Consider the following 24,469-nt stretch of genomic DNA (forward strand, 5'->3'; position numbering starts at 1 on the left):
GAATGGTTGATGGGAGATCTGGAACAGGTGTGGTGATTTGGTGACTGGGACCAGGTGTGCACATCTGAGAATTTGGAGAATGAAAACAGGAGGAGGAGACAGAACAACACAAACATACTACACAAAACAGAACACAATACATGTAGGCCTATACCATGTATAACATATAAGACATACAAAACACTGTACGTAACAGTGTGTGTGTGTGTGTGTTAGTGTGTGTGTGTTATACAGTGTATAACCTCCGTAATGGTAATAATAAGGATTTGGGATGAAGGCCTGTTGAAAGGCTCCCAGTGCCGCTGTCCCAACAGCTTGTCCAACGCAACACGCGGGCCCTTTGTGTGGTCAAAGGGCGAGCTCTGGGCAGCTTTATTAACACTTTGACTTTGACTGGCCTTGTGCCCAGAGCTTTGTACAGACGATGTGACCATTAAATCAGGTGTGTACCCAAGATGTTTACGTAGAAATCTATACTGCACAGGAAATCTCTCACACAAAAACGTGCCATGAATTGGGCTTGTGTTACTCGAGTGACCTTCAGTTGACTGTCAACAGAGCTCTTTTATTCTCTGGTATTATGAGGAAAGGTGTTGTCTAGTTGTGATCGCACTAGCACCACATCGTGAGTGGTATGTCAACGTCCCTGTGTCTCCCGACAGAGAGCAAATATGCATCGCTGCAGGGAGAGCTAGAGTCCGATGCCCAGGACCTAGACGGGGATTCCTGGAGCCGCGTGGTGGACCAAGACTACCTCAAGCCCATGAGCAAAGAGTCCATCAAGAGGCAGGACGTCATCTACGGTAGGCAGCGGCCACCCTGAACACACCGTGTACTGCTTCAGCACACAGAGACGGCCCCCTCGATCGACGCGGGGGGCGGTGGAAAGAGTTTAGCAGATTTGTTTTATTGCCCGCGGTCTGCTTTGTGAACTGGTGGGAAATGAGCTGTAGACCCAAAGAAATACATCGGACGGTCATTCACTGTACCTCTCGTCTCTATGCGCAAAGTTATCAAAGATTAGCAATGCTGCAATATTTAGTTGATGGTCCAGGGTCGATCACACTTTATGTTTATCGCTACAGACCAATAGATCAAAGGTTCGTCTTGAGAAAACCAAGAACAATGTATTTTCAGAACACTGGAAACTGAAGTCAGTCTGAGTCATTTGATCGTTTTGTTCAGATGCCGTGCTAAGTGGCAGACAAAAATCGGCCATCCTCTCTCCCCCCCCCCCCACCCCAGAATTGATCCAGACGGAGTCCCACCACGTGCGCACCCTGAAGATCCTGCTGTGCGTGTACAGGAACGAGCTGATTGAGTCTGCGCTGGTGGAGGAGGCCCGCCTGAAGCACCTCTTCTGCGGCCTGGACAGCCTGCTGGTGCTCCACAACTGCTTCCTCCAGGGCCTGAAGCTGCGCCGGCTGGAGGGTATAGAGGAGGGCAGACCCCGCAACTACCAGATCAGGCAGCTGGCTGACATCCTCACCGCCCAGGTACAGCGCTGTAGGGATATAGGATGGGGAGGGGGGGGGGGGGGGGTTATATGCTGTGGCTGGACATTAGCTCTTTCACACGGTTACCTTACTCTCTGGACTCGGACACAACGGTCAACTCTCACAAATGTATTTTAACCGTTGGTTTTCATCACTTCACACCTATCGGGAATACTCCGTATACTTTAGGCGAGGGGTGGTTTCTGGGTAGGGGGCAGGACGTGACTCTCTATGCGGGGATATACAATACTGCATGTATTTATACGTATCCACAAGAGAAGATATCAACAGAAGAGTGGAAAGCAGAAGTAGTTTGAATGCAAAATATAGACAGGAAGACAAAAATTTGAGGCAGCCTCACTCTACCGAAAGGTCATCATCAAGTCAGCAACAGGCTCGTGATGAGTACTCCGGCTCTCAGCTTCTCCGGACTTTACCCTTGGGGCCTGGTAGGTTAAACTCCAGAGGAGCAAATTCTGACATTATTGTTCACAGATACAGCTCCAACGGGGATTATCCAGAGAATGTCAGACTTTCGGTCTAGGTGTGAAAGGCCTAATAGCGTGCTTAATGATACCCACCCTCTTAAGGGTTAGGGCCGGTGTGTAGCTCAGTGACCTCACCATCGGGGAATGATATGATGTCACTGGCCTCACATTCTTGGTGAACACAGTACAGCACCTGTTTATCTGACCTAGTTTCCCGGATTGGGGATTTCACAAACAGTGTTATAATTAATTAGTCAAGTATATGTCTCAGTTGTTACAAACGCAAGGTTTAATTATGTTTTAGGAGAAAGCGTTTCGCGTCTTACAGGTTGTGGTGACAAGTTAGGAAGCAACAATGCAAAAAGTGAATCATGTAGGAAGCTGATAGATGATATAATGGTCAAGGTGACTCAGGACAAAATAGAAGAAATCCGTAATAATCTTCTAATTATGTTATCAAGGGATCTAAATATCTGCGTGAAGTATAGCAATTGATGTTCCAGGAAATCCATTGCAATCGAACGCAATTTCCGTCTATCAATTTCCTTCTGTTCTTTTATGCTGATTTAATGATTAGAGTGTTTTTTACCTCCTGGCTACCAGTAACTACAAACCATGGCCAAGTGCGGCCTCTCCCAGCCTGACGACAGGGCCTACTGGAGGGTTTCAGACTTTAGGGAGTACACAGTACCAAAAGGCAGGGATTCGGGCCACGCCCCTAGAACCCTGAGGTCATTAGCTGACTATGAGATGTTGAATGGGGGTGTAGTGGACACATCCCTACGTGCTGTGTAATGGTTATTTCACAATTTTAGAGCATTGTTGTTTTTGGTGTTTCTTCTTTCATGCAGTTTTCAGGTGAGCTGGGGGAGAGCATGAAAAACTTCTACGGAGCCTTCTGCTATTTCCATAGGGACGCGGTCACCTTCTACAAGGACCTGCTGCAGAGCAACAAGAAGTTCCAGGCCCACATGAGGGTATGGGCATATACACACCACCAACTGGTTTTGGTAGAGAGATGCAGATAACGGCAGAGATACTGCCATCCGCAGGCAATCAGATGATTCTTTAAAGATATGAAAACTGATGTCTTTAAATGATATGAAATAATGTTTTGAATAGTATTCAAAGTAGAGTAGTGTTGATTATTTACTTTTTTCCTGTGCTTATATAATTTAATTTGGAATAACCTTTTACATATCAAGGAAGCAGGATACAATCATAATGCAGTTTCATGTTGTCTGTGACAATAGCTGCAGAGCTAGTTTTGCATGCCCTTTGTTTTCTGAAAAAGGGTAACTGCCAGATATCCATCCCAGGGGAACAACGAACCATGTATCAACTGATACGTGGCTGAAATATCCCTTCCAGTCGGTTCCTTGTTTCAAGGGATTCATTTCATACTCTCAAAAAAAGTATACAAAGGCAGATAGGTATACATACACACACATACATTTATTAGTGAAACAATGCTAAAATCTAGCAGGAAATGGCTGAGAAATTAAAACCATTAACTAGTAGTCAAACCCGTTATTACAGAGTGTCCATTGCATTAACATTGTTGAAAAATCCTTTAAAGTACGAAGAAAAAAAGGGCAATCGAAGGACAATTTTAGGATGTGGCTCAAGTGAATTTAACGTCTCGTTTCAGAAAGTAGGCCAACTGTCAATAGTGCGACGGCTTGGCATTCCCGAGTGCTTCTTGCTGGTTACCCAACGCATAACCAAATACCCCGTGCTGGTGGAACGCATCATGCAGAACACTGAGGGTAAGGCCTGGCTCATCTCTCTAGACCTGCACCTGCTGGCGCCCTCAGACAGGCTGGTCTTAAAGGTGACAGCATACCAGCAGGTGTGAGTGGGATTAGCCGTGACAGGCCGTTCTGAATATCGGCCCCTTCTGACATCACAAGTGGGCGTGTCAACCTAGATGGGTGCTAAATAGATGAGCAACGTTGGCTACAGTCCACTGGGTAGGCTGGTAGACTGATCTATCCAGCACACATCAAGGTGGACTCACCCACTGGTGATGTCAGAAGAGGCAGATTTTCAGAACGGCTTATAAGGGCTAAGCACACTCACACCTGGAGGTCTAATATGTCACTTTTAATCATGTTCATGACTGGGTTACACTGAAACCTCCAGATTAAATGATAGTGGACTGAATAAGTGCTGTGAGTCCCCAATGGCACACGTTGACTAGATTTAAAAGAAATGGGGCCCAAAACCTAGCAGCAGAGAAGGGGTGAGTAAACCATTACGAAATGTTGACTTTTGCAAGCTTTTGCTAACCATTGCTTGAGCCTTCGCATGCACAATTAACGTGCTAACCTCCGGGAATTATCCTACATCTGGCCTCCCTCCCCCACCCTCTACCACTGCTCTGATATTCACCAGCATATTTAACAGTAAGATCATCCTGTGTGTATGTTTTATACTTGTATAAAGTGTACATATTTTACATTTTACAGTTGGCTACTGTTCCCATTGTGAATATCTAGAGCGTTTAGGTAGGGCTGTGCGATTAATCAAATTGTTATCGCATTTTCGATTTTTGTGTCAAACAATTACTAATATAATCGAGTTGAAGCTTTATTTATTTATTTATTTTGTATTCATTGATGTTTTGCATAAACAACTGGATACATATGTTATTTTTCTATTTGAACATTTTGTGTATTGTTTTTAAGGCGAAAGTTCTCAGTTACAATGTGTTTTTTAGAGAAATGCTGATGAAATGAATCGTGTTTTCAAACTCAAAAATAATCGTTTGAATTATCGTGATTTCAATATTGACCGTGATAATCGTGATTTACGTTTTTTTTTTCCATATCTGAGCAGCCCTACATCTAGGTCAACGCAGGTTGTTTTTCAAATGAACTGTTTAAATAACGGATTGGACGTCCCCCACCCCGACCCCACCTCCTCTATCAGAGCCAGAGGAGCGTGGCGCTCTGAGGCACGCCCTGACCCTGATCCGGGAGTGCATCTCCCAGGTGGACGGCCAGGTGAGCGACTTCGAGAAGGCGGCCCGTCTGAGGGACATCGCCCAGCGGCTGGAGCCCAAGTCCCAGGGTCTGCTCAAGGACGGGCGCCTGTTCAGCCGGGAGGACCTGACGGAGGCCAGCCGCACGCTGCAACACGAGGCCGCCTTCACCATCAAGGAGTCCTCCGGGAAACTCAAAGGTGACCTACCGCTAGATTTCTATTTATTTCTTAATAATTTTTGATTCATTGAATGAAGGAGGTGTTTAAGGAGTGAGTAAACCCCAACCAATGACTTGGTGTAAAAACACCTTTCTCTTTGGATCTCACAAAGGGTTGGTGAACATTATTTTATTTTTTTTATATGCAATGTAGAAAGTTGTCAAACGGGTAGCTACTATGTAAATGCGAGGCACGGGTTTGTAACTTCCTGCTACAAACCCCTGTGGTACTATTGGCTGCGCACCCCTGCTCGTGTGAGGGTGACATGTGTTTTGACAACGCCCCTGTCCATCTGGTTCTTACATCTCCATTTGCCCTTGTTGACTACTTGTGTCACCCAAAAATCCCTTTTAATAGTATTACGAATAAATCTTTAGCAGATCTCTCATTTGCAGCGGCAAACCCTGCCGGCGGTTTGTTAAGGTCAAACTGAGATACAAAAAAGACTTATACCAAAGCGAAACCTCCCTTATTTTCCTTCCACAAACACCCTCATTGTTGGATCCCAGCGGTTTGTTTTGTTGGGTGAGTTCCTGTGCTGGGGTGTTGAGAGCGCCTCTAGCGTGGGTCTTGGGCTGTGTTTTGATTGATTGCTAGCCCCCTCCTCCCACAGAGGTCCAGGCCCTCCTCCTTACAGATGTTCTCATCCTGCTGCAGGAGAAAGACCAGAAGCTGGCCTTTAAAACCATGGTGAGAGACCTCCTGAGGCACCCTTTAAGGCCCCCTCGGGTTTCAGTGTAAACCTTTGGTCATACATGCCTGCGGGGCTTGGATATTGCAAAAAGTCCTGTTTTTAAAGTTTATAGCAACGTGTTCAACTGTAGAATTAATCATCCTTTTTATTTAATAATCATAATTGAGTTAGATATTTGATTTCTGTTTGTATTCATATTGATAAATAATATGAAATACATATAAGCAATGGAAATGTGTCAGAAAAATCAGAAAAGTTTTGAGTCAATACATTGGAGTTGTTAGCTATAACAAACCAAAATTGATGACAAAATATACAAATGTCAGGTGGATAATCAGCAGTCATGTGTTTTGAACAAACACACATGGCTCATGACACTCGTGTGTTAAAAAAATAAATAAAATTCACAGCCTGGGATTGTCTAACCTTGACCTTGTTCTTTTGAAGGTTTTTATTTTTTATTTCCTTTCTTTATCTCTTGAACACAGCAAGACAACAAGTCTCCGGTCATCTCCCTGCAGAGTCTGATAGTCAGGGAGGTGGCTCACGAGGAGAAGGCCATGTTCCTCATCTGTGCCTCCTCCGACAATTATGTGATGTACGAGATCCACACCAGCTCCAAAGCAGAGCGCAACACCTGGATGGCCCTCATACGGCAAGCTGTGGAAAGGTCAGAGAGCTCGGTTAGCTCCAAGTCAAGCAGTTAATGTGCGCAAAATGTCTCATGCGAAAAGCAGCATTAACTGATTTCTGACCACCGGAGGGCAAGAGGGACAATCTTAGATCAGCTGAGATCAGCACTTTTATAATTGATGGCTGGATATTATATATATATATATATATATATATATATATATATATATATATATATATATATATATATATATATATATATATATATATATATATATATATATATATATATATATATATATATATATATATTCTTTTTTTTTCATGTGGAGCTATAGGGCATACATCCATGCAAAAAACTTTTTTGCAGACAGGTCACTGATGGCCCGTAAGTTATGTGAGTGTGACATCTTGACCAAAATTGAGGATTAACAAATCTTTGTCTGTTACAGCTGTTCGATATTAGAGGTCAAGGGTCAAGAGGAGGAGGAGGAGCAGGAAGCCCGGTCTGCCAAGCTAAAAGAGTTCCAGGGTAATAAAAACACGCACAATACACCAATGCACCGTCATCTGTTATTCTCAATGGGTTGGTGTTATGGGCGATTCAAGTTTAATAATTGTGTTGAATTTGTATTTTTACTCGGTCAATCTTTAACACATTTAATTTATTTACTGCTGTTCCAGTTCCTATAGTTTGATAACTTGATTGTGTTTGCTTTATATCTACACAATAATACATTAATGTTATTATCTGTGTTTTGCTGTGAAAGCGTGCAAGGGCTCTTTGAAAAACGTCCGTTACTACCATCACGTGCCCAGTTTGATGGTTTTCGTGAGAGTCTGTGGTTCTCTGGTCGTGCAGAGACACTGGCCAGGAGGGACATGCTGATAGAGAAGAACCTGAAGGAGAAGCTCCACATCTTCGCCTTCTTCATGGAGAACCTCACGGGCTTGGAGACCCCCCAGGAGAGCCTGCTGCTCCGGGGGGACTCCAGTGACCTCCAGAAGGGGGAGACACTGCTCACGGCTGCCATCAAAGACGGTGAGAGCCAAGGGCTTAAAGGGCCCGTTTTATTCCACAAGGTGGGAGTGTGATGAGCCGTTACAAGCTGCTTTGAAAGTCTGCCTCTTCTGACATCACAAGTGGGTGTGTCCGAAGGGGCGGAGTCTCAAAATGGCTTGTGACGGCTAATCACACTCACACCTGGTGGTATAATGTCCCCTTTGATATGTGTGAGACCTGTTATGTAGGTAAAGAAATAAGGCAAAATGAGTATTCACTATGGGGATTTAGTCGTTCACCAGACACTGTGTCAAAGCGACGTACAGTGTATACATATACTATGAATCAATCTTTCACTTTTCATTTATTTCCCTTCCTTTTTCGATCCCCGCTTCTGTCCATAGCTGAAACACAAACAAATGAGACGTCACTTCTTTTTTTTTTCTAGGACGCTACTAAACATGCTACACATAAATGTATTTCTCTATCTCTGGTTTCTATATTGCAACGCTTAAAGCAGTTTGATTATTCGCTCTATTATATGTACTAAAATGTTTCTTGATCTTTTGGGGTTTTCATTACATCGCCATTGTTGAACACACTGATAGAAAGTCGCTTTGGCCCGTAGCGTCAGCTAAACAAATGTAACATGTTACATGTCCATTCACTGGCCCTTCATTCTCAGCCACTGACAGCAGCGTGTGTGTCCCTTGATCCTCTTCCCCTCCAGTGGAGGGCCTTCAGGACCTGCTGCTGGCCCGGATCAGGGACTCGTGGCAGGCTGCGGAGGACGGCCAGGGGCAGCACCTGCCGCGCCGCAGAGCACAGAGCTTCGGGGGCTTCGAGGCCAGGCCCCCCGGCCAACCCACCGAAGGTAAGAGGAATTCATCTCATTGGTCTTTTTGTAGGTTAGGACGTCACAATTGGCCGTATGCTGGATAGATCAGTCTACCAGCCTACCCAGTGGACTGAAGTAAACGTTGCTCACTTATCCTTCATACATCTAGGTGGACACGCCCACTTGTGATGTCAGAAGAGGCAGATTTTAAAAACGGCTTGTAATGGCTAATCACACTCACACCTGGTGGTATAATATGTCACCTTTTAAAGGAGACGTATTATACCACCAGGTGTGAGTGTGATTAGCCATTACAAGCCGTATCGAAAATCTGCCCCATATGACATCACTAGTGGGCGTGTCCACCTAGATCTGTGCTGGATAGATGAGCAACGTTTCTATCCAGGTAGACTGATCTATCCAGCACAGATCTAGGTGGACACGCCCACTAGTGATGTCATATGGGGCAGATTTCCGAAACGGCTTGTAAGGCTAATCACACTCACACCTGGTGGTGCAATATGTCACCTTTTAATGTCTGGCCCCGTCTGAGACCGTTTTTCTTGCTGGTCCTCCCCAGATGCAGAGGGCGCCGGCGGCCAGGAAGACCCCCTGGAGAACGGCCGTCTCTCCACCATTTCCGACCCGGAACACCTGGACCCGGAGCGCTTCGACCCGGAGCAGCGCCAAACGGAACGCCACAAACCGGAACACCGCGACCAGGAAAACCACGTCCTGGAGCGCCTCGATCCGGAGCACCACGTAGAGAGCCGGGAGCTGTCTGTAAGTGGAGGAGGAGGAGGAGGAGGTGGAGGGAGGAGGAGAAGGAGGTGGGGGGAGTAGGAGGAGGAGAAGGTGGGAGGAGGAGGAGGAGGAGGTAGGAGGAGGGAGGAGAAGGAGAAGGAGGGAGAGGTGGGAGGAGGAGGAGGGAGAGGTGGTAGGAGGAGGGAGGAGGAGGGGGGAGGAGGAGGAGATTGTTGGAGGAGGAGGAGGAGCAGGAGGAGGAGGAGGAGGGCCTGTGACGTCAAAGCATGACTGTACACCCTGATTTTAAACCATTACCATTTCAACCATACCAACGCATAGTTTAACCCATAGAGGGCACTTTGAGTCCAAAATGACATTTAATCCTACGTTTTCAAACTTAGGAAAATGCATTGAAGTCGAGATTTATGCCAGGATCAATCAATAGCAACACACATAGCAATAGTGTGAAACCCACTAGATCCTTTCCATATAAAATCATTTTTTTGGTGGGTTGGTCGGTATGGCTTTCCTTTTTAAAATAATGACTAATGATAAGTCATTTATCCGTCATCTATTTGTTGTTGTTCCAGGCGGATGACGAGACCCCGACACAGAACCCGGACCCCCCCCGTTTGTCTGCTGCTGACCTGGAGGTAAACACATCCAGACGACAGTCGCACTACTTGTTTGGGCCGTGTCCGTCTCTGAACAGCCCCTGCAGAGTTTCTACATCAATAATACATAATGACTCCTCCTGGTCCCTTCAGCTCTTTGACTGGGTGCTCCAACTCTCCAATCGGCTCTACAGCTTGCAGGTAACCCCAGACTCTACTCGTAAATGTCTTTCATGCATCCGTGAATGTTTCTACTGTACTTATAGTATACGTACTTTAGATATATGTACACAAAATGCAATCCTAATGAATGTATTCCAAAGCGGGCTATGCCTCATCTCATAACTTCCAAGCAACATTCATATGAATTCATATTAAGATAAAATGTCATATTGCATTACCCAGGCCTCATGTTTATATTGTATTTCCCTCTGGTCAAACACGGGGGTCGGTTTCCGATTGACATCCGAAGTCATCAAGCGTGAATCTGAGCCAACAGTCAACTGCAAACCCCGCCTCTTTCAGTCCATAGGGTCCGTTCTATTGGCTGTTCATCGTTTGTTAACTCTCTCTCTTCCCGGCGCCCCGGTGGCTCACCGGGTAGAGCACACACCATTAAGGCATAGTCCCGACAGCAGCGACCCGGGTTCGGTTCCTGCCCGTGGTCCTTTGTTGCGTGTCCGCCCCTCTATCTCCCATACCCTTCCTGTCTATCTCACTCTATCATAGAAGCAAAAGAAAAGCCAAATCAATTAAATCTCCCTCTCTTCCACCCCTCCCCCTCCCAGGCCGTCATCGCCCAGCAGGACAGCCGCGCCTACCTGCAGCACCTGCAGTGGCTGACGGCGCCGGCCCCCTCGGGGGCTTCGTCGTCGACCGCTGGGGGGTCGCGGCGCGACAGCGGCGGCCTCCTGCTGGAGCAGGAGCGGCAGCGCAACCTGGAGAAGCAGCGCGAGGAGCAGGGGGCCTTCCAGCGGCAGCAGGCGGCGCACCGGCAGGAGGCGCAGCGCTGGGAGAGGGAGCGCGAGCGGCAGCGCGTGCACGCCCTGCAGCAGGAGGCGGAGCTGGCGGCCCGCGCGGAGGAGTGCGACCGGCAGGAGGGCCGGCTGGCGGCGGAGCGGGCGGAGCTGGAGGGCCAGCGGGCCGCCTACCAGGGGGACCTGGTGCGGCTGCGGCTGAGCACCCAGCAGGTGGAGCGCGAGCGCCAGCTGCTGGAGGCGCAGCAGCTGAAGCAGCAGAAGCAGAGCGACCAGGTGGGGCCCCAAAGCACGCAGACGCACGCGCACGCATTAACAAGCATGCTTCATGCTTGTTAATGCATGCGCGATTTTTTTTGTATTTTGTATTTGAGTTCAGAGTTTGAGTGCTTCGATCAAAGCCTCTGTCCTCTTACCTCTCCCTCACCCCTCCCTCACCCCTCCCTCCTCTCCCTCACCCCTCCTCCTCTCCCTCACCCCTCACCCCTCCCTCCTCCCCCTCACCCCTCACCCCTCCCTCCTCTCCCTCACCCCTCCCTCCTCTCCCTCCCTCCTCTCCCCTCCCTCCTCTCCCTCACACCTCCCTCCTCTCCCTCACACCTCCCTCCTCTCCCTCACCCCTCCCTCCTCTCCCTCACCACTCCTCCTCTCCCTCACCCCTCCTCCTCTCCCTCACCCCTCCCTCCTCTCCCTCACCACTCCTCCTCTCCCTCACCCCTCCCTCCTCTCCCTCACCACTCCTCCTCTCCCTCACCCCTCCCTCCTCTCCCCTCCCTCCTCTCCCTCACCCCTCCCTCCTCTCCCCTCCCTCCTCTCCCTCACCCCTCCCTCCTCTCCCTCACCCCTCCCACACCCCTCCCTCCTCTCCCTCACCCCTCCCTCCTCTCCCTCACCCCTCCCTCACCCCTCCCTCCTCTCCCTCACCCCTCCTCCTCTCCCCTCACCCCTCCCTCCTCTCCCCTCCCTCCTCTCCCCTCACCCCTCCCTCCTCTCCCTCCCTCCTCTCCCCTCCCTCCTCTCCCTCACCCCTCCCTCCTCTCCCTCACCACTCCTCCTCTCCCTCACCACTCCTCCTCTCCCTCACCCCTCCCTCCTCTCCCTCACCACTCCTCCTCTCCCTCACCACTCCTCCTCTCCCTCACCCCTCCCTCCTCTCCCTCACCACTCCTCCTCTCCCTCACCCCTCCCTCCTCTCCCTCACCACTCCTCCTCTCTCTCACCCCTCCCTCCTCTCCCCTCCCTCCTCCCCCTCACCCCTCCCTCCTCTCCCCTCCCTCCTCTCCCTCACCCCTCCCCCACCCCTCACCCCTCCCTCACCCCTCCCTCCTCTCCCTCACCCCTCCCTCCTCTCCCTCACCCCTCCCTCCTCTCCCCTCCCTCCTCTCCCCCACCCCTCACCCCTCCCTCACCCCTCCCTCCTCTCCCTCACCCCTCCTTCCTCTCCCTCACCCCTCCCTCCTCTCCCTCACCCCTCCCTCCTCTCCCCTCCCTCCTCTCCCCCACCCCTCCCTCCTCTCTCAGTTCCTGCGGGCGACCCAGTCGTTCAGCGTGGCCCAGAGGAGGGTCAGCCCCGATCCCCACGCCCGCCCCACCAACCACGTCCACCCCCACCCCCACCCCCACCCCCACCCCCACCACCACCACCACGGCGGCGGCGTCGGGGGGGAGGTGCCCCCGTTGGTGCCCCCGCGGAGGCACAGCATAAGCCCCAGGCCGGTGGTGGTGGTGCCCCTGCAGCTGGTCAGCACCACCAACCAGCCCCACAAGGAGGGCGGCGTGCAGCAGCAGATCCCCACCAAGCTGGCCGTGCACAGCAAGGCCAAGAGCTCCAAGGGCCCCAAGGGCCACCACCGGGGCTCCCACCAGAGGGCAGGTACGCACGGGGCCACCGCAGGGTTTGGGTTTCATTACTTGGAAAGACAAAACGCCATAGGTTACCGTCATGCAGGCTTCTATTTATTTTAATGTTTTTAATGATTCCTTTTTATAAAGAAAGTTCCACAATCATACTTCTTGGCGCATATTTAAAAAATATATATATCCTTTTGAAAACACCTGTTATGGAAATGAATACTATGACTTATTGGCGGATAAACCCCGTTGGGGAACTTTGACGTGCACTATATTGGCGGAAAACCCCCGTTAGTGAACCTTGACCCCTTTCGGCGGGGGTCTTACGGCAGCCATAGCAATTCCCGCTGAGGGACGAAGCTCATTTCAAAACCTGGCCCTCGCTCTCCCCCCCAGCGTCTATTGACATGAGTCAGGTGGTGCCCATCAAGGTGACCGGGAAGGAGGGGGGCAGTCTGAGGGCCGTGAGTAAGAGAAGCCCCAGCCCCCAGGTCATCAACTCAGGTAGGACACCCCGAGAGTCCCAGGTGGTTCTCCCACACACACACACACTCACTCACTCACTCACTCACTCACTCACTCACTCACTCTCACACTGCCGTTGCTTCCATATACTAGTACGAATGGCCAGGGTAGGTTGATCAATATTAAAACGTATCAGGACTCTTTATTTAAAGACACAAACACCTTTATCTGTGTTTTAAGTTGATAAGGTTTGACCTTAAGAACCATGCATTTATACATACATTTAAGTATTCACCCGGCAGCTAAATGCGCTCTCAATCAATAATGACTCATTTCATACGAGGTCCGTTTCATATCAGGGTTTCCCCCCCCCCATAGATCGGTTCACCGGACCAGCGCCCCCCAACGTCAAGCCGTCCCAGTCGTTCAGCACTCACATTCGGAGCCCTGACCCTCCACCTCCACCCCCTCCCCCCTTCCCCAAAGACTTGCTCAAGAAGGAGAAGAAGCATGAGGTGTTCCTTTAGGGGGGGCGGAGCTCACTGACGTCCGGCCTCCGATTGGCTAAAGGATATGTTCGTTATGGATGATTGGAATCAGCTGTTACAAAGACTCTGCCGCTGACTCGAAGGGAGTTATATTTTAGGAAGATATTCGGGAAAAGAAAACGAGATGTCTTATGACATTAATGATGTTTTACATTGTTTTTTGTTAAAAAAATGAAGTTTGCACAAATTCAAATATTTTAAGGCGTCCATTTACCGACGGGAGATTGTTTATGCTTTTAAGGATTCGTTCTTGTTACCAAAGACTTTGCCAAAGAAAGTTTCTACGCTTTTAGAAGCTGAAATAAGCCTCTGCCAGTAACCTTTCAGCACTCTGTGGGAAGACTCAGCAGTTATCCTCTTATATGAAGACCAGACACAACAAGACAATCTGGAGTGAGTACATCAGCCTTACCCTACCGCTTTTAAGTGCCAACCAACTGCTTTCAGAAGAAATATCCCTGCTCTTTTACGCCTTATTTTGAGGATCGATTGTTGCCAATTTTGTCAAATTGTGTGTATTCTTTTGGATGCCTGCGCCCACCAGTTTAGACGAACACTGAACTGTCACTATTTTAGATTGTTTTAGAAACAAAAAAAAAGGAAGCAAGTTAAAATTGTCGCTTTTGTGTATCGCAAGTTTATTAGTGTTCCTTAAAAGCATTCAGAAGTGAGCTGTGTTTTACGTTCAAAATGTGTCTTTCCTATAGAGGTGTAGTGGTGAAAACAGGTGTAGCTCATGAAGTTAATTATAGGTCTGTGCCCTTAATTAATGTCCTGAGATACACCTGTGTCGGCCCCTACTATTACACCTCTGTGATGAAGCCTATTGATATGAAGATGAATAAGATGACCTTGGGAAATGTTTTTCACCTAAATAATAGTAACAATTTCCTGGCCAGTTCATATGCTGTAAAATAAAACCAAACGCATTTGAGTTAATTTACTTTTTCATTGATGGACTTTTACTTTGCTTAAACTGTCAAATATAATTTCTGACTGACTGTACAAGACTCTGACACCAGTTTGGTGTCATTTAATTAAAACCTAAGGGGAAGAACCACACATCAAACACCAGAGACCCTTTCTGGCTTAAAAGTGCCACGTCTAATGGGATTTGATCCCCACAGTGCTGCATTTCAAAAAAATAAAAAATCTGTTCACTAAAGTACTGCAAAGTGCTTTGGATAAAAGCCTTTAGAGCGCGCAACAAACTGACGATGTTATCCTGTTGGAGAGTTCCAGAAAAGCTTTTGCCAAGGCTGTTGTGACTCAGTTGGCTGTAAAGAAACAAACAGGTACGAGTTTTATTCTTTATTGTAAGGATCCAAAATGGCAATAGTCCATCAAAGTCAGATATACATTTTATTTTGGAAGGGTTTGAGTATTTTTCAGGGGTGTATAGAGCAGCAACTGTATAAGTGTTGCACACCTTTTCTTTTCCATAAATACATACAATGTTGAATCCAATACCTTTTATTTTCATATAACATTGAAACCTTAAAAGAGGTATCAAAATGAAGACTGATAGTCACGAAATGGTGAATAATCTGAAATGTGCTTCCTATAGCAATTACTCACATACAAGTAAGCTGCTTGTGTAGTCTTGCCTTTTGAACCAAACCTAAGTAACACGAATGTTATACAAACTATTCCCAAGACGCATCCAATTTATAGAAATGTCTGCTTGTCTGTGAGGACCCTGTGAAACGCTTAGCATAGGCACTCCTGCCTCCCACACTGATGGAATGGAATATGGGGTTATTCTGAAATCTCAAACGCATGTAAGGAGTAAACCAGTATACAGTTTTCTTGTTTCTCCATCAATAATACAAAACTAAGAACATGTGCAAAATAAGTACAGGACGACAGACAGACATCTGTGAGCACCTCAGTCATCTGTGACGGTAGTCCTATGGCACCCACATCAAAACTAGATGCAGCGCTCCCAGTTAACCCATGGTCCGATGAAGGCAAAACAGAAGAATCCTTGACGAAGTCAACTAAGACACTGAATACTGGTTGTCGTTTCACCGATACATGTCAACATTGGGCACTGTTTTAATATTAGTGCTCCGTACAAAAAAACAGCATGCAAAATTAAATGAATCCAAAAAATGGTTATTAGCTACAAAATATAATAATCCCAACTACACAGGACAATACAAATACATTGAGTGCTTGTGGTTTAATAAACCATGGTTACACCATTACTTAAAGTAACAAATCCCTTCAGCCAAAATGTCTTTACCGTGACAGTAAATACTGGGCCAAAGCAAAAGATAAAAGCATATTGACTTTAAAATCATCCTTCAATATAGTGTGTGTGTATACAGATGTAGTATTCCAGTTATTTTGCTCCTGAGTCGAATCTGTTGCTGGAGTAAATAATGCACCGTAGTGTAGACCGACTAGGTTATTGTCAAGAGTTTGAGCGCTTAGTTCCCTTTGTTGGTGAAAGGCAGCACAGTACAGCAGTGAGGGAGGGTGTGAGGGTCTGGTCCAAGATCAGTTTCACCCCAGGTGTTGCCCCATACCCCTAGCTACCTCAATATAGTTTATTTTGATAGTTATTACTTACACAGATGTCAACTCTAAAATCGTCCATTGCAATTCATTAAGTGTTCTAATGCACTAATGTCAGAGAAATAAAATGACAAACAACCAATATAACAATTAATATACACATATATAAATATATGTATATATAATGCCGCACCCCAAGTCTCTAGAAGTTTTCCTTTTTTGATTTTATTCCAATCTGTGCTCCGCTCTCTTGGTGGTGGGGGATGTTTCCTGAGTGTCCTCACTCTGATTGGTGGGCTCTGGGCTGTGCGGCTCAGGATTGGTCAAGGACTCCTCTGTGGGCGGGGCCGTGGTTTGAGTACAGTTAATCGGCGTGCGCGCTATGGCAGGCTGCAGGGAGGAGGGAGGAGGGAAAACACAGTATCGGGGATGAGAGGACTGGCCCGGGCACACAAGACAACGCAGCATTGGGACGACCAAGAACACGATAAAGTTAGAGACAAAAGGAGGATTGTGGAGGGGTGGGCGGGGGGGGGGGGTTGACAAACAAGTACAGTCCTTCCTCTGTCCGCACGGTGTCAATTTGAGTTGGTTTAAGTCATTGAACCAGCCAATGTAATGAGAGCCGTATTCTGGTGGTGGTGGTGGTGGGGAATAGGCGTGGCTAGAGATGTGCCCTGGGTTGACCTTTAACCTTACACAACCTTCTGCTTTAGCTCCCATGGCGTGGGCTAGCACCTTTTTAAATAATGGCTGGTTCAGCAAGGTAAAACCCAAGGGGAGGGGGGAAAGCTCCTCTCCCGAGAGAGGTGGGGGAGGGGGGACTCAAAATAACCTTCAGTGGGGTTAAAGGAAAAAAGAGAAATTCGAAAGGCAAGCCCAGATAGGATACCTGCAGTGACATTCATAGACAGGCGCGTCCGCAGCACCAGACTGCAGTGAAACGGAACAGGAGAGAGAGGGGGAGGGGGGGGTTGGTTTGGGGCAGGGGTTACACAAAGGGTCGGTTGGTACGGTGGAATCATTCAAAACAAAACTTGAATTTCTACTTTATTGCGCACAACATAGATTTCTCTGCGTGTCCTGGCGGGCTTTTTTGGGGGAAGCTTTTTCTTTTTTAAGGACAGGGGGGAGGGGGTTGATCCGTAGAGGGCACTCATATCAAACTGGTATTCACCACAAATCCACTCCCAGACCAGAACTGGGGCAGCTCCTTGCGCCACAGCGCCACCGCCAGGCTGGTGAGTAAAGTGCAGGGCACCAGGTAGAGCAAGGCTGGCTGGCCCATCTTCATCACGGCCAGCGCCACAAAGGTGATCAGCAGGCCGACGCCATAGGCTGGGAGAGCAGGAGGGGGAGGGACAAAGGGAGGTCTGTCAAACGGGAGCGTCCAATCACACAGGCCTTGGTTCCTGATGCTACTGTTCAGTCATAGTGAGACGATACAAAACACATGTGCAACGGATACGAAGTCTAGGAACTCAAATGTTTTTTTTATTCTTAGGAGTGATGATTGATGCTTTGGGCACCATTTTAGGGATAGTGTATCAAACCGGTGGAAATAAAGTTACACCACAGCCAATCCACAGGACTCAACGTCCAACAGGTACCTACCAATAGTGCAGGCCACAAAGTAGATCCTGGAGGAGTGGGTGAGGATGTCAAACCTGTGACAGTACGCCACCAGGAGACCTGCACAGACCGCATTACTTAGCACCGCCCAGGGTTACAGAAGATGCATTGCCAATAACAGCTGTTGGTTACCTGGTACCAGGACGTCCCCAAAGCCCAGCAGGGAGAAGGGCCGGTCACACAGGGCCAGGGGGGAGGAGTTCAGCCTGGGCACCTTCAGCACCATAGGAAGCTGGGACACAAGGCAAAAGGACCATTCACTGAACTACATCCTAAAACCACCTCGATACATCACCTGAGATTAAGGAAACATGCTAGGTGGAAATACTAGCGTCTCCCGGCAACAACGCTGCATCCTGCATACGTTCTCCTTTGAAAATAATATTCCGGGATGAATTTTTGTTTTGGCTTGTGATTTATGATTTAACATTCCCCTTACCATATATAAAACAAATCACACACGGAAACACATTTATACAAGCAGACTACTTTTTCTAAGACTAATTGAGAATTTGTTATTTCTACATTATTTCATGTAGTAGTAGTAGTAGTAGTAGTAGCGAGAAGTCTCAGCTTAAAGTTAAGTACAAGTCCCATTGGGCTTCCCTCGACCGAGAATCAGCAAGCAAGGACATTTTGTATGCGCCATTGAAAGGTTTTATGCTTGCTTATGTCACCACACCTTAATTTATGAGCACGCTTATAAGGAAGACTCAAAGATGATTCACTTTTTTGTGGCATTCAACCAACAATACAGTGTTTTCTTTGTCTGCTTTGCATGCTATTGTGTGATGTTAAGCTAACATGGTTTCTATATTTTCTGGCTGTGTACTGTGTGTTTAGTTTCATGGTGGATTTGGAGTGAGGCCTTCTAATAAACCAGTAGCAAGAAAGGCCACATGTGTCTTCCCCTTCCTCGAGGAAGTTAGACGGGGGCTTACAAACCCTCTAAAAACAGCCAATGTGAGGCCAGCAAAACATTGAATGAATGGCTGTGTTTCAGATCGCCTGCATTTGAGCGCATGCATGCATGAGACTTGAGAAGATCCGCCCAAACTAGTCAGAAACACCAAGTTTCCACCATGTCAAGTCGGACACAGGTGCACTTCTCATAGTTTGAAGAAAGAAGATGGCCCACCCAGTGCAGACAAGGGATTTGGTTTGCCAACCGTAGTTTCATTGAAAACAGTGAAGCCCCTTTCCCTCATAAAAAATTAACATGAGTGACGAAGGGAAAGGTCAGTCTTCTATTTTTAATAAGCATAGTTTGGGAGAGGGCACGCCTCTTTGAAAGGAGTTACGGCATTTCTCACGTGGGAAATTCCATCCAAATAGGGCAACATTTTGATATGTTGAGTGTCTTATGTCCGCATTAATTTAATACCATATGCACAGAAAAGCAGACTGAGGGAGTTAACCTGGAGCGCCATTTTAAAGCCATGAGACATGTCGCATATGGAAGCTATCACCAGCATTTCTGACGTTTTTATCCCAGAATGCATTATGTTATGCAACGCAACGCATGCTTGATCTGAAACACACCTAATGAAGCAAAGAAAAACCAAAACAAGCTGACCTTTTCATGAGAGAAGGAGTCAGAGGGGCCGGCCGCAACCTCCACCATGATGCTCTCCCGGCTCTGAGGGGGAGAGACAAGGAGGCTCAGTTGAGTTCCCAGTGAGCGTCCACTACCACCAGAAATAAACTCAAAGACATACACCAGATGCATGCATAATCAACCTTTCACTTACCTTCGTAAGGAAGGGAGTAATAAATACAAAAAAGATATCGTAGACAAAAAGCACCACCAAGAGTAAAGTGCAGGCCTGCAAAGGAAAAAAAGACGGGTGACGCACAACACACTCATTTAAAAGCGTTCACTCTGCAGATAAAGTAGCAAACAAGGACTTTTTGAAACGTTAAAACACATCACCAAATGTTGACGCCTGTGTCAGCGGTGCATAAACGCGGCGCCGTCACCTACACACCTTAAACGTGGGCAGTCGGATTGTTTTGAGCATGTAGAGGCAGAAGGCGATACCCAGGGTGTCTTGTAGCACCCAGGCCCACCTGGGGGGTGAAACAAAGGCACACTGTATGTAGACACAAAAGACCCCCCCTCCCCCCATGCTGGGACACACACGGCCAGCCAAAAACAAACATAGCCGTTCAACGACATTAAGGATAAAATTAGACTTTAGCACCACCTAGAACAGACTTTTGGCTGTTTATAGAGCCTGTTGCATGTGAACACAGCATTTGTCACCTGCGGGGGGCACTGGTGGGCTCTCACGTAACAAGGGAAAGCTCTTTAGGCAAGTTTTGCCACTCTTGTATTCTTGGGCTTGTTAGGCACAAGGGGAAACCCAATACCCCGATAACAACTAGACTGGTTTACATGAGCAAACAGATACCCGAAATGGGAGCTCTGTGGCGTTTTAATGGAGATCCTAATGTACAGACAGCCACCACCACTTTCCCTAATGTACCTGGCTCATGTTTCTCTCCTTTCCATTTGATCTGCCAGAGGGGGTGTGTGTGTGTGTGTGTGTGTGTGTGTGTGTGTGTGTGTGTGTGTGTGTGTGTCCCCCCTGTACTCACTGGTCCTCATTGCGGAACACCGCCCAGGTGACGCTGACTCCGATGCAGAAGGCGGACAGCAGCAGACTGCGGATCTGCGGCCGCTTGTGCAGGTAGGGCAGGTTGTTCTCCGGGACCCTGCCGCCACAACCACAGTAAACACGTTGAGAGGATGTCGGCAAACAACACGTCTTGTCACGTGTTCGTTGTACGTGGGACAAACGGTAAACGGAGACACTAAATATTTGTTGTTGGAGTCACGTTTGCAAATGTGCTGCCTGTTGATGGGAGGGGGTACATAACATAACATATCGTTTCATGACAGATGGTGGGTCTATTAAGGAAACATTAATACTGGCCAAGAGCAGTAGCCCTTGCCTAATGACTTTAAGTCCTTTTTTAAAGTGTTTTTCTTTATGTTGCGTATGTGCAGTGTCCTTTCTGAAAGCGCCATTTAGAATGGCGCTTTTAAATTAAATTTTTAATATTGTTATTAGAACATTTAAGAAGAAGGGTGTCCACCTGAGAGTTCAGAGGGAGTGAGTACCCATACCCATTACCACACAACTCAAGAAAGCAATGGTTGGATGCTACAAGGGAGGGTTGCTGGACCCCAAATTTTTCGAAGCAAACAATTGAATGGACACACACTTAAACTCAATTTGCGGGGGCTCACCTGCAATTGCAGCAAGGCATTCTTCTGACAAAAGGCCACAGGCAGCTGTACAAGCCCACGGAAGACGCTATGCAGAAGATGGCTATCACCCAAATGGCTAAAAGGAACCCATGGGGAGTAAACACGTGTATCAATTGAAGAGCAGCCATTTGCAGATGATGAGCTAGCTAGCGTTCTACACATGATGCATATTGTTTTGTAAAGCCATGTTGGAACACAGTAAAGTTGTAGCATGGGTGTAGTGCGTGCGTACCCAGGTAGTCATAGAAGTAGTAGAGGAGCAGCAGCATGGTGCAGCACATGACGACGAACACGGAGATCATGATGGGCGTGACGTCCACCGTCTCCTCGTCCTGCTTCTCGTTGCTGTCGTCCCGCTTGTGCTTCATGTAGCGCCTGTAGGGACAAGGGAACATTTAACAAAGCTGGTAGTGAGGTCCCCGTCTACCTCAAGTGTTAGGGAATACCCAAGAAGAACCATCCATTCATTCATTCACATGGCATATCAATTATTAAAAATAATAAGATGATTGTTATACGCCCAAAACACAGTTTAACACCGTGGCATCTGTCAAAAAAAACAGTGGTATGAACAGCCTGTGAGTGTACTTGTTGGTGTAATAGTAAGAAGAAGTCCATGCTTGTCTCAACATCTCTTATCTTGAGCCTTTTTCTTTCTATCTTCCTGACACCAACAAAGACCCCGACGACCTTGCTCTTTGTAACTATAGTAACAGTAGAAAAAGGGCGAACTCTAGATGGATTTAGACGCTTGAGTCACTCGACCGGCCTGGGATGACAACGCTGTCTTTGCCTGCGTCGCCAATGGCAACAGAGCAGAACACTCAGTGACTATGTGGGCAGAAGGCCCTTGGCTGAAGGCTCAGAACAGGCTGACAATGACAACTTGCAAACACAAATAGCCTTTTTCTGTACAACTATTCACCAATTAAACGGTAGATAAAAAAAGAAAGGACTTACTATCCAAGTGAATTGCCTTTAGTTCAAACTTAGCCGCAGAGACTACAAAGAGTTGCATTCATTGTAAAATGTAAGAACTACTGTATCAGTAGTAGCATGAGAATATTGAATTACCCAAAAAACTAAAAAAGAAAATTCTTTTCAAACCCTCACTCCAATCCACATACTTTTTGGTGTCTCTGCTACCGGCCAGGTAGCCGCCCATGGCTACCGTGCCCACAGCCATGATGAAGATGATGACCATGTTGTAGTCCAACACGGGCTCCTTGGGAGCATACATGGCCACCTCTCTTTCCTCCCCAAAGTTCTGCAGGAGTCCAAGCAACACAACATGAGATAACTTCTAGTGAGACACACACACACACACACACAGCCAGCTCCCCAATGAAAAGGAGCTCTTCTGAAGGGTCCTAAACCAATGAGTAATTTACTTTGTACTTTGCTCTGGATACTGATAACAAAGTGTAATAACCAATGAAAAAGGAATGCAATGAGACATTATCAAGACAGCGTTTAAGATGAGACTGTACTCACAGAGTAAATATTTTTGGGAAATTAAGATATACATTTTTAAAGTTGATATTAATGTTATTCCATTGGCATGTATAAGTTATGAAATATAATACTGGATGGTCTCACTTCAAACTGGACTTCTCCATGATTCATATTAGCTTTTGCGCAGTTTGATAATGCATTTAGCATATAGTATGATAAACATTGCGCAGACATTCCCGAGGACTTATTTGGAAATTGTATTTCATTCCACGATGTCTGCTCACCCCTGTGACCGAATGTGCCTTAATCATCTCTTACCTTGCTAATATCCAGCATGTCAGTGTAGCTGAGCAGTGCTACGGGGATATCGATCTCCTCATACTGGGTCTTGTTTCCAGCTGGTGGCGTCTGTAATAGACAGTGAATCAAGCATATTGAAGAAACATTAACAGGGAGTGAATAATTCAAAACACATTACCGCACATTGCGGAAAATTAAATAGATTATATAGTCACTGAAATGCATTTGGAAGTCTCCTCAAATTAGTGAAGTGTATGCCATTTTGGCTAAGAAATGCCTGTGCAATAACTTTATGCCAGCAAATTATTAGCATGATATACAAGTAATCCAAGTTTAAAACAATGCCGAAATATAAATAACGTTGCCTTGACTATGAACATAAAGTTGTGTCCACAAACCCAAATGTCATTGTCAAGCTATTTTATGATTGTGTTAATGATGAAGAAAACAGAGCCCCCCCCCCCCTCACCAGACGGTCCTTGCTGACAATGAGTATGCCCTTGGCACCGTTGATCTGGGCCAGTCGCACCTTCTCGTAGAAGGTGCAGTTGCCCCTCATCACCATGGGTATGCGGTTAGGGAAGCCCCCATCGGGGACCTCAGAGGCTGAGCACAGCACCGACGCTGTGAGGTCATGAATCTGGAGACGGGACTAGATGAACACAAAGTGAAAATTAGAAATAAATAAAAAAATGAAACGCTATTTTATATTTTACTTTAATTGTTAAACGGAACTTTTTCAACTTCTTACTGCTTTGTTGAGGTCCTGGGGTAGACGTGCCCACTGGGAGTTGAAGAAAATGCAGTAATCTTTTCCTTTACTATCGTCTTTGTCGTTGAAGTGAGCCATGCCATACTCGCCTACGACCTTTATACAACAAAACATAAAATAACAGCAACGGTAAGTAAATACAAAATAGTTCAACGATCTGAATTGTTCAAGTATATTGCTTTTACTGACTTCTATTTTAACGCGCGTTAAGAATACAATACAAAGGTAAGCAACTATTTGGCAAGCATGTTTCTGCTACCGACTCCTCACAAGTTGATGGCGCATTGGTCTCATGGCCAATGGTACAAAATATACCATTACGCTAGAACACTGGCTGTATTCAATCTCTCCTTTTGTCAAAAGTGAAACCAACGGTGGAGGTCTGTTAGCACAGTTATACTCTGTAGGCCAGACAGCACCACGAGCCCTCTCATCTTTTCAGTTGAGCTAAACATAAACACAAACGTTGTGTGTCACCGTCTCACCGTTGGCTCTCTCCGCAAGCTAACAGCGCTACATTACAAGCTAATCATTACACATCTTGAGAAAGAAGGACGGCGACAACTCTCGTTTCGTAATGTCGCGTGGATGCGTCAATTATTCACAACGAACAACGGGGTCAGCGTGTTACCTTTTGGATGAAAATAGCGGCCCAGATCAGGTTTATTGGGACCCAATCCATGATTCCTGCCTGCTTGTGGTTTACCTATGGTTTCCCTATCAACCACACTGCTCGAGCGACACAGTGCGGCCACCAGCTGTTTGGCTGTTGGACCCGCCCATTTTCTGCAGTAAGGTTATTATTGGATGTCTGATTTATAGCAAGGTGCATCTATCGCTTGATTGGGTCAATTTGAATGTCTATCAACACATAATTAACATTAGAATTGCAATTCTGGCGCATGGCATCAAATATAACGTTTTTATGTAGAATTTTGGCAACTTTATG

The 24,469-nt window shown here is 46.9% G+C and overlaps 2 protein-coding genes across 4 annotated transcripts; one reads left to right on the forward strand and one right to left on the reverse strand.

The window, feature by feature from the left end:
- Positions 1-2: 2 nt before the first annotated feature.
- arhgef18a (rho/rac guanine nucleotide exchange factor (GEF) 18a) lies at positions 3-14,504 on the forward strand (the record flags this gene model as incomplete). Its single annotated transcript, XM_079750549.1, has 18 exons — positions 3-27; positions 663-803; positions 1,246-1,496; positions 2,836-2,961; positions 3,636-3,753; positions 4,919-5,170; positions 5,805-5,881; positions 6,374-6,555; positions 6,971-7,050; positions 7,381-7,560; positions 8,252-8,395; positions 8,940-9,142; positions 9,697-9,759; positions 9,874-9,921; positions 10,509-10,973; positions 12,219-12,570; positions 12,945-13,052; positions 13,392-14,504. The coding sequence occupies 18 exons, from the start codon at positions 3-5 to the stop codon at positions 13,538-13,540; spliced, it is 2,964 nt and encodes a 987-aa protein (XP_079606675.1). The 3' UTR covers positions 13,541-14,504.
- A 365-nt stretch (positions 14,505-14,869) lies between these two features.
- On the reverse strand, positions 14,870-24,240 carry sppl2 (signal peptide peptidase-like 2). 3 transcript variants are annotated; one of them, XM_079750305.1, is made up of 16 exons: positions 24,152-24,240; positions 23,500-23,616; positions 23,218-23,400; positions 22,767-22,856; positions 22,121-22,260; positions 21,226-21,368; positions 20,973-21,069; positions 20,318-20,434; positions 19,705-19,786; positions 19,468-19,542; positions 19,293-19,355; positions 17,849-17,948; positions 17,699-17,776; positions 17,262-17,422; positions 16,977-17,017; positions 16,347-16,474 (listed from the first exon to the last, which is right to left on the reverse strand). In XM_079750305.1, exons 1-16 carry the CDS (start codon positions 24,200-24,202, stop codon positions 16,465-16,467), a joined length of 1,548 nt encoding a protein of 515 aa, XP_079606431.1. In that variant the 5' UTR covers positions 24,203-24,240; the 3' UTR covers positions 16,347-16,464. The 3 variants fall into 3 exon arrangements, with proteins under 3 accessions (XP_079606429.1, XP_079606431.1, XP_079606430.1); XM_079750303.1 differs by lacking the exon at positions 16,977-17,017 and having other exon boundaries at positions 14,870-16,474; XM_079750304.1 differs by having other exon boundaries at positions 16,405-17,017.
- Between the last annotated feature and the right edge of the window lie 229 nt (positions 24,241-24,469).

This window comes from Pollachius pollachius (assembly GCF_949987615.1).
Source record: "Pollachius pollachius genome assembly, chromosome: 14".
Lineage (NCBI taxonomy): Eukaryota > Metazoa > Chordata > Actinopteri > Gadiformes > Gadidae > Pollachius > Pollachius pollachius.